At 39.0% G+C, this 10,562-nt stretch overlaps 1 protein-coding gene across 1 annotated transcript; it reads left to right on the plus strand.

Annotated features, from left to right (window-relative positions):
* The first annotated feature begins 367 nt into the window (after positions 1-367).
* Positions 368-5,197, plus strand: LOC121264792 (probable ADP-ribosylation factor GTPase-activating protein AGD6). The gene is made up of 5 exons (XM_041168091.1): positions 368-478; positions 635-1,456; positions 1,543-1,632; positions 4,094-4,595; positions 4,771-5,197. The coding sequence occupies exons 2-4, from the start codon at positions 668-670 to the stop codon at positions 4,592-4,594; spliced, it is 1,380 nt and encodes a 459-aa protein (XP_041024025.1). The 5' UTR covers positions 368-478; positions 635-667; the 3' UTR covers position 4,595; positions 4,771-5,197.
* The last annotated feature ends 5,365 nt before the right edge of the window (positions 5,198-10,562 follow it).

The raw sequence follows: 10,562 nt of genomic DNA on the forward strand, positions 1-10,562 counted from the left end.
ATTTTAAAAAAAGGAAATGATATTAAAAAATATTTACACTACAAACCATCTATATGACATAAACATGATCTGTGAGATTAAAGTTTTATAACTTATATTTCAAATCAAATTATATTACCTAAATAGTAAAGATTTTTGGATCAATTCGTAACATTTTGATTTTATTAAGAAAATTAAGGATCGAATCTCTCCTTGTATATAAAAAAAAAAAAAATTATATCACGTAAATGATATTAATAAAATTTTTCTTAAAAGAATCTGAATCGAACTAAATCTTAAGGCTTAGCAAATTATTTTTCATTAAAAAAAAAAATTATTTTCGTTACTCTTATGAGCGATGAATACTCTTAAATGGGCCCAAAGAGAAGGGGGCTGACCGGGCCCTGACCCAAAAAGTCATGGAATATTGACCCCTAAAACTTATTTGAACGAATAGACGGTGTCGGTGAGCCTCCGTTTCTCTACCAGCAACTGAGAGGTATGCCCAAACCTCTCTTTTTCTCTCTCTCCTAATATAGCTTTATCATTTTATATTACCCCAACCTATTCGAGAAAAATTTCCAAACTTCTCCTCTCATTCCTACTTGTTTCCTGATTCCTTTTACTTTTTTAATTTTTCGATCCGTTTTCGCAGATTCCGATTGTGAGCGATCGGATCGGACCCCTAATGGCGGCATCGAGGCGGCTGCGGGACCTTCAATCGCAAACTGGGAACAAGGTCTGCGTCGACTGTTCCCAAAAGAACCCTCAATGGGCGTCGGTTTCCTACGGAATCTTCATGTGCTTAGAGTGCTCTGGCAAGCACCGCGGCCTCGGTGTTCACATCTCCTTCGTCCGATCCGTGACCATGGACTCCTGGTCCGAGATCCAGATCAAGAAAATGGAGGCCGGTGGGAATGAGCAGCTCAACGCCTTCCTCGCCCAGTATGGGATCCCTAAGGAGACCGATATCGTCACCAAATACAACACCAAAGCCGCCGGTGTTTATAGGGATCGAATTCAAGCCCTAGCCGAGGGCCGACCCTGGCGGGATCCAACTGTCGTCAAGGAGAACCTCGGGGGTGGGAAGTCGAAGCCCCCTTTGGGGCAAACCAGAAACGGTAATTATGGGAGCAGCAATGGAGGGTGGGATAGTTGGGACAATGATGACGGGTTCAAGTCCTCCTCCAGTGGTGATATTAGGCGAAACCAATCCACTGGCGATGTTAGAGGTTTTGTCGGAGCGGGCGGCGCGCCGGTAAGGTCGAAGTCGACCGAGGATATCCACACGCGGTCGCAATTGGAGGCCTCCGCCGCGAACAAGGAGAGCTTTTTCGCGCGAAAGCTGGCGGAGAACGACTCGCGCCCGGAAGGCCTCCCCCCCTCGCAAGGTGGTAAATATGTTGGCTTCGGATCGACTCCCGCGCCTTCTCAGAGGAATGATCCGCAAAGCGATGTCCTTTCTGTTGTTTCTCAGGTTACAGTTCTGATGCTTTACATTACCTTTCCGTCTTTATAATACAACTGGATGTGAATGTTAATAATTCTATCAATTTTGTATAGGGGTTTGGTAAGCTATCCTTTGTTGCTGCCTCTGCGGCCCACTCAGCTGCGAATGTTGTCCAAGCTGGCACAAAAGAGCTCACTTCTAAGGTATTTGGAATGAATTCTCTTTGCAGGAATGGTCATTCACCAAGTAATTGATTGTTTTATTCATTTTCGGTTCTATGATGTCTAATTCTCATATTGGCCACACCAATTCGGCGTCATTATAGTAAATCATACCTTAATTTTAAAAGAAATGTCGTTCGTACAGAGGGTTATGTTGTCTCTTTTTTCAACGAACTAACATGGCCATCCACATAAAGCTGTAGCATCACTTAAGACTTAAAAAGTAATACCAGATAAATTATACTTTTATGGGTCCGTTTACAGCATTTCACACAAACTAGTGATTGCGGCAATGTATCCTCTAAATCAGACGTATTTCAAATTGCCTCTCTCAGTATGTTGTCCAATGTACTGGAGTTTATGGAAAGAATAATGATGTTCATATAATTATTTTACAGCACATTTTAGGACCAATCAATGTTATAGTGCCACTTCATGAAAACTACTGATTTTTTTTTTCCCAATTTGAATCTCAAATTTTACAGAAGTGCCCTGCATTTAAAATAGAGTTGTAAAAAAAAGTTTGTGTATCATTCCTTTGATGGAAATTACTTATTTCATTTCATATAGCAGTTTTGATCTTAATTATTGGTGGTATCTTGTTAATTTTTTGTTGGGGGTGGGGTTGCTCTGGGTGCAGTTAAAAGGAGAGAGAAGATAAGAGCCGTAGTAAGAGGCTGGCTGAGTGAGGTGATCTAGATAACAGAGTGATTACAAGATCATATGTGATGACCTAAAATAATCTAAGTTTTAAACATCACTCACTGGTCGGTTTTCAGAAGAGTTTGGAACTTGTTGTGTGAACAAATTTTGTCTCATCACTTATCAAAAAAAAAAAAAAAATTGTCTCACAAGAACAAGCTTGTGATTAAGGAGAGCGTAATAATGTCTCAGTGATAAGAATCATTATTCCTTTCTAGACATGCTGATAAGGATTAATCAGGTGAACTTCAGTGACTGGGACTAGAACACTACCCTTTTTATTTTTTTTTTGATAAGTGGGACTAGAACACTACCCTTTTCTTTTTTTTTTTCTTTTTTTCTGATAAGTGGGACTAGAACACTACCGTTATTAATAATTAGTGGAAGTGGTGTCCATGAAATAACGAACTGATTTGGATAATGTTGTCTGAGAGTTGCAGGTACCTGGAGTTTGTTGTTACTAGCATCATTGATGGAGCAACACTATTTTTGTTTCTTTGAAATAATGGTGATTATGAGAACTTAGGGGATTAGCTGAGGGTTACCCCGTTGGGGAACGGCAACTGATAATAGACAATGATTGTTTAGTAACTTTATTTTTGGTTTTGGTCACTTATAAAAAAAAATTGACTCTGGCTGAATTGGTGGTGAAAGGCTGTTTGGTTCTAGAAGTTATCAACTTTCTTCTATTGTGGATTCTGTTTCATTTGAATAGGTGCTTTTTTAGTTGTTATTCAAGTATTTTTATTTAAAAGGGAAATCATGATGTGTTGAAGTAATTAGCTTCTGATCTTTAGTATTTTAGTGGTGTTCCTATGGGTCCCTCTATTTTGTGATCTAAATGGAGGGTAAATTTTGGGTAGTTATACAATGACGTCGTGAAGGCATCCTCTGGAGTACGCAAAACAAAGGGAATTATCTTTTGATTTATTTCTATATCCATGCCTCTTGTTGTTGCATTCAGGGTGAAGTTTTTCTTGTTAGCGGTGTAAAATAATTTTGCTTTGCTTAACATTAGAACTTTTTTTTTTTTTTTTTTTTTTTTTTTGTGCAGCAGCATTTAGTTTTGTGGTTATTGTTATTGCTTCATTTTTTGTTTTACTGTGGTGAATCCGAGAATTTATTTTTTTCTTGTTTTATATATTTTCCTTAATATATATTGTACTATATACAATATAAAGGTATTATAAAAATGATTTGAGATACAAAAGATTGTTAATAGATCTATTGATTATGGTGATATAGGACACATTATAATAAAAGATAGATATAAGTTTTCTTTCTTTAACAGAAAAATGATGCGATCAATGTGTATATTTTTACAAAGAAAGATAAAATAAACTTGTGAGAAAAAAATGAAGAAAAATCATGCATAGAAAAGATAAAATATAACAACAAAGAAAATTCTTGAAGATGACTCCAAGAAGAATGCAGAGAGATTACAATCTATGAGTTTTTAATATATACTTTTTGACTTCTCAAAAATCTTTAGAACCAAAATTTTGAATTTCTTATAGAATATTTCAAAACTTATGTTCCATTTGGGATTAAATTGTATCAAACCCCCCCCCCCCCCCCCCCCCCCCCCCCCCCCCCCCCCCCCCCCCCCCCACACACACACACACACACACACACACAAAAGAAAAAAAGAAAACCCGACCCGGCCCTCCTTACTAGCAATTTTAAGGGCTTTTTATACACGATGTTAGACAAACAAGGTGTGACTAAACATTTGTTACAGGTGAAGGAGGGTGGCTATGATTATAAGGTAAATGAGACTGTTAACGTTGTCACTGCAAAGACATCAGAGATTGGACATAAGACATGGGGGATCATGAAGGGAGTCATGGCAATAGCTTCACAGAAGGTTGAAGAGTACACTAAAGAAGGCATCAACTGGAAGACTGATAACTGGCAACGGAATGATGGTGAGACAAATGGATATTATCAAGAGTTTAAACAGGAGAACAAAGGATGGAATTCATCTTCTGGAGGAGGGCAGTCATCATCAACTGGGCATAATTCTTACAGTTCAAGTTCTTGGGATGATTGGGACACCAAAGACAACAGAAAGGAAGAATCAACAAAGGGAGCAGCATCCCATAACAGTGATGGTTGGGCTGGCTGGGATGATGCCAAAGATGATGGATATGATAATTTCTACCAGAGTGCCTCGGATAAGAAAGCCGTTGGTCAGAATGGGAAATCAGATGCATCATGGACTGGGGGAGGTTTTCTCTAAGGTAGTTCACAATTATCTCTCTCTCTCTCTCTCTACCTTGTTGGAATGGGGGTTTATCTCTTAATTTTATTGTTCTTTAGTAAGATAGTATGAACAAATGCCTGATTCTATATGTTTACATCACCATGGGGAAACTTTTATGCTTTTATTGAATTTATGCTCACTTTTGTGGCTAGGTGGAATTGTGTCGTGGTTTTAGCGAATTCCTGCATTTTAAGTAAATGGTGGACAAAAATTATAGTAGCACGAAAGCTGGTGGCTTGCCGTGACGATTCTAAAAATGAACGTGAAAATTAGAATGCAGCTGATAAGAAAGTTGTTGGTTGCGATTGGATCAAATCCAATATGGATAGGTGATGCTTTTTTTCAAGGTTCGCATATTTTCATAAACTCTTCTTTTTTTCTTCTGTATTAAATCTGTTAAAAAGTTTAAAATGTAATTTCTGTGGAACATCTTATTTGTTTGAGAATAGTTTATATCTGTACAACTGTTATCAGGGAAGGGTGATTGCCATTTGCCAATCAGACGAGGGGTCTACTCTGTTTGAGGAAACATTATTTGTGACCTGAAAACTCAACTTATCTTTTGATTTGTCCTCTCAACATTTTTTATTTATCATTTTTGTGCGTCGTATTCTCTGGTATGAGAAGTTGTCGTTCATTCAAAAAATCTCATCAATCTGTCCTGTGGCTGGTTTTGTTTTATTTAACTGCGGTGGAGCTAAACCAGCCATAAATATATATATAAATATATATATATAGGTTAGGTGCATGCTGAAAAGTGAATGCTCAAGTCTAGAGGTTGTGTGGTGTGGGAGTAAAAATGCTGGAACCAGGCAATTCTATCACTCTCTAGAATTCCTTAAATCCTACAAATTTCTTTCAATTTGAATGATTTAAAACGCTTACCAAATGCTCGATCTGAGTATTCGGCAGCCAACGTTCAAAGGCCTAGACTAACTGAGATCCAAGGATTACTTAAAAACAATCAAGGATTCTCGAGTTGACATGTAATATTTCTTTGTACGTGCTAAGCTTTCTAGTGCATGGTTAACGACATAAGCCCATAATAAATCCAAATATGGGCTAGCTATGTTCAATCTACCAGGCATTTAGTTTCTCACACAAATTTTCGAAATTTCAAAGATAATATGTATCGGTATAAATTAGTTAGTTCTAAGCAAGTTGTGGATAAGCAAATTTTGTATGTTTGGTTGAGTTCGAGCTTCTCAATGAGTTACATTTTCTATTCACAATCAGTTTATTAATTTTCGACCAAGTTCAAAGTTATTGATCATGAGGTACTAAACTTTCATAAAACAAATATATTTACGTTATATCTTATAATCGTATCTATAAAAAAAAACTTTGGATTTTTTAAACAATAATGGATATAGGGATTCATGATATTGGATGGAATCAGAATCTTTTACATTGTTTAAAGATGCATATAGTTTATATTTATTACAAAGATCCAAACAATACGTGAGCACGTGACTCCCACTCAAATTTGATAAGGCTATAATCTCGAGGGAATTGTCTAGTATTATATTTATTTACAGACAATTAATTACGTCTTGTTCCTTAGCATTACATGAATAAGTTTTAAAAGAAAATTGTTGGCAAAAACTGTAAAATAGAGAAGTTTTGCAGTAAATTGTTGTTTTTTTTTTTTCCCCAATTAATTACATAATGTAGAAGCTATGAATCAAGCCCACTTACTTTGCAAGCAATTAAGCATATGCCCCAAACCCAATTTTCTATGCTCCCTTCACACCTTATTTACATTTTTTAGGAGCTGATTAATTGAAAGTACCCGAGGTGGCAAGCTGTGAAAGAATGGGAAACTACTCTGGTTTTTCACACCAAAAACCGTGTATGCATTATCATATTTATATATACACAAAATTGTTACAATCGTATGAGAGGATTTACATGTTTGTTACAAGAGATAAACTATAAGAGAAAAGCTAGTTAACAGATTTCTAACCAACGTATAGATAAGAGCTGTTATAGAAATAAAATAGCACCAAGCCGTGATGAACTAGAAGACTGGAGAGAGTCGAACAACTTCAACTTTATCCTGCTTGAGCTTTATCCTTAACAAAATGATCTTTATCCTTAACATCCCCTCGCAAACTGTCAGGGAGGTTAGAGACAGACAGTTTGTCACAAAGAAAACAAAACCGATTAGCAGTATGACCCTTAATAATCAACAGGTTGAAGAGAAGTGAAGATGTGTTCCAGGAGAATGTCTCGATTGGCCACTTTTTCACGTACAAAGTGGTAATCCACTTCAATGTGTTTAGACCGTGCATGGAAGATGGGATTTGAAGCAAGGGCAAGGGTACTAATGTTATCAGACCAAACGACAGGAGGGGAGTCAAGAGAAATTTGCAACTCACATAAAAGCATATGTAGCCAATGAACCTCAGCCGTGACCAATGCTAAGCATCTATATTCGGCCTCAATACGAGATTTGGAGACCACAGGTTGCTTCTTTGCAAACCAAGAGACGAGGTTGGGACCAACATAGACACCATAACCACGCATCAATCTTCTATCGTCAGGATCACTGGCCCAGTCAAAGTCACAGCAGGCATTAATCGAAAAGGAACCAGGTGTGTAGAAGAAGCCATAATCAAGGGAGTTCTTCAAATAACGCAACACTCGTTTGGATGTTGTCCAGTGAGCAATAGTTGGGGTCTGCATGTGTTGGCATAGCTGATTCATGAAGTAAGCTATATCTGTACGGGTGAGAGTGACATATTGTAAGGCACCCATAGTGTGGCGATACTCGAAAGGATCTAAAAGTACCTCACCATCAAATTTGGACAGTTTGGAGTTGGAAACACAGGGAGCATGATAAGGACGGATGCCAAAAAGCATGACATGGTCCAAGAGATCAATGACATACTTTGTCTGGCGAAGATGCAGACCTAAGGAATCATGGGTGGCTTCAAAACCTAGAAAATAAGACAACTAATCGAGATCCTTCATAGCAAAATCTAGCTGCAGCTTGGAGATTAGAGAAGTAACAAAGGACCGATCATTAGAGGTCATAATGATGTCATCCACGTACACCAGCAATAAAACATGCACAGTAGCATGGTGATAGGTGAACAAAGAAGGATCAACCTGAGAACCCTGGAAGCCAAGAGACAAAAGGCCAGTGGACAATCTATTGAACCAAGCCCAAGGGGCGTGTTTTAAACTATAGATTGACTTATGAAGCTTACACAAATTCTGGATGCGCATAATCCTCAAACCCCTTCGGTTGAGCCATATAAACCTCCTCTTCTAAAATGCCATGGAGGAAAGCATTAGAAACATCCAGTTGCTGAATGTCCTAGTTGAAAGAAACGGCAAGAGCAAGAACCATGTAGACAGTGGATGGTTTGATGACTGGGCTGAACGTTTCATGGTAGTCAATCCCACTACGTTGGAGATAGCCAACAACAACCAGCCGCACCTTAAGGCATTCAATACTCCCATCAGGCCTGCATTTGGGCTTAAAAACCCATTTGTTGGGAACCATGTTCTTACCCAATGGATGGGGACACAGGGTTCAGGTTTCATTCTTCAACAACGTCTAAAACTCACTTTCCATAGCTGCATGCCACGTAGGCATAAACGCCGCATGAGCATAGATACAGGGCTCGGAGATGATGGCACCTGCATGCAAGGCCCAAAAAGGGTGACGTGTAGAGTAATATCAACGGAAATCAGGAAAAGAACGAGGTTGAAGGTGACTAGTCCGGTACCTAGTGACAACATGATAGGGAGTGGCAGGAGAAGGAGAGGCAGGATGCTAAGGTTTAAAGGCGTTGAGAACGGAAGGTGTAGTAGGAGGGGGAGAGTCTAAGAAAGGCTCGGGTGAGGCAGAGGGGACATATGTAGTAGGCTGTAGGGGAGGAGGAGAAGGATTGGGAATTGGAGAAGGTTCAAAGGGAGAAGACAAAATATGTGAAGGAGGAGAGATGAGTAAGGGTTGAGATATACCTGAGGAGGTCACGTGGTTGCCAAAGTCAGTGATAAGGGACTGTACACGAGTAGGAAATACAACTTCGTCAAAGATCACATTCTTGGAGATATAGCCATGCCGGGAGGAGGGGTCAAAGCACCGAAACCCTCTGTGATTAGAACAGTAACCAAAATGCATGGTGTCCTACGATAGGAAAGTTTATCAGGCATGTAGGGACAAAGGAAGGGAAGACACTAACAACCAAAGGACCAAAAATAACTAAAATCGAGAGGAAATGAAAGAGACGTTCAAAAGGAGATGAAAAATTAAGAACCTGGGTGGGTAAACGATTAATGATAAAGACAGAGATTAAGAAGGCATCAACCCAAAATTTCTTGGGTAAGCAAGATTGCGGAAGGAGGGTGAGTTCCATTTAAACAATGTGGCGGTGTTTTCGCTTTGCAAGGCCGTTTTGCTAAGAGGTATGAGGACACTATAGGCGATGAAAAATCCCACTGGAGCTAAGAAACTGCTTAAAAGTATAGGAATAATATTCACCACCATTGTCACTTTGAAATTACTTAATGGGATGAGTAAATTGTTTTTCCACTAAAACTTTTAATTTCACAAATGTGGAGAAAACATCGGATTTATTAGAAATGGGAAACAACCAACAAAAACGAGTAAAATCATCAATAAAAATTAAATAGTAACGACAACCACTCAAGGAAGGAGTGGAAGTGGACCAAACATCTGAATGAATTAACTCTAGAAGAGCAGTAGATTCTTGTGAAGAATTAGAGAATGGAAACTGCTTAGACTTTCCTAGCTGACAGGACACATAGACAGACTGTTTATTAAGCGAATCACTAACTGTAAGAGAGAAACTAGTGAGAACACGATGAAGAGTTGTTGTAGATGGATGCCCCAGACGATAATGCCAAGTGGAGGTAGGAGCCTTGACGCCAATGGTCATGGTGAGAGCATGGAACTTAGACGTAGACAGTTGATGAAGATTGATCGGGTACAATCCATTATCACTTGGTCACATTAAGAGTGTGACCCCTGTCGTGATGTCCTTCACAGAAAAATTAGAACTAATGAGCTCAAAAAGAATATTATTTCCTTTTCAAAATTTATTGATGGAAAGAAGATGCACAGAAGCTTGAGGAAAATAAGCGACATCATTTAAGGCAAGAGTAGAAGAGAGAGTTGTTTATGGAGGCATTGCCAGTGCGTGAGATGATCAAACCTGCCCCATTACCTCCACCCACGAAGTCATCGCCTTCAAAGGGTTGAGAAGTTGCAAGATTGGCAACATCCGAAATGACATGAATATTGGCAGTGCTATCAAAATCAACATACCATTGGTGTCGATTCAGATAGGTGGTATTGGCCTCAGCAACTATGGCATCCAATTTTGTAGGAGAATGGCGTCCCTGATAAGCATAATTCATGCGATTGAAGCAATCAAGTGCCTGATGATTCTCTCTCCTACAGATTTGACAAGGAGATTGAGGGTTAGAGTCAGATGGCAAAGATGCAGGTGTCAAAGAGGGCAAGTGAGGTAGTGAGTGCCGAAACTAAGAAAAAGAGGAGGTCGGCCCACTAGGCTTTGAAGATCCCGAAGACCGAGACTTGTTGTTGTTGCAGGATCCTGCCTTGGAACCAGGTCTGTGAGAATAAAGAGCATAGGGTCCAGTCTTGGGTTGAATAGACCGATTATGAAACTTCTACATGAGATCATAATTCAGCAGCTCAGCGTGGAAGTCAGAGAAGGGCATTGATTCCTCCTTAGCAAGAAGCATGTAGGTCGTTACAAATGAGTGAAAAGAGGAATTGAGCCCATTAAGAATAGAGAGAATTAAATCCGAATCTTCAACTGATTTTCCAACAGTCGGCAATTCATCTGAGAGAGATTTGACTTCATCCAGAAAACTCTGACAAGACATAGAACCTTGCTAGAGGGACTGAAGTTTTCTCTTGATGAGAGGAATCTGAGAG

The sequence above is a fragment of the Juglans microcarpa x Juglans regia genome, chromosome 5D (genome assembly GCF_004785595.1).
Source record: "Juglans microcarpa x Juglans regia isolate MS1-56 chromosome 5D, Jm3101_v1.0, whole genome shotgun sequence".
In the NCBI taxonomy this organism is placed as follows: domain Eukaryota; kingdom Viridiplantae; phylum Streptophyta; class Magnoliopsida; order Fagales; family Juglandaceae; genus Juglans; species Juglans microcarpa x Juglans regia.

Coding starts and splice junctions, on each gene's coding strand:
- LOC121264792 (XM_041168091.1), top strand. CDS start 668: ATGGCGGCATCGAGGCGGCTGCGGGACCTTCAATCGCAAACTGGGAAC. Junction 1,457..1,542: donor TCCTTTCTGTTGTTTCTCAG/GTTACAGTTCTG, acceptor AATTTTGTATAG/GGGTTTGGTAAGCTATCCTT. Junction 1,633..4,093: donor CAAAAGAGCTCACTTCTAAG/GTATTTGGAATG, acceptor CATTTGTTACAG/GTGAAGGAGGGTGGCTATGA.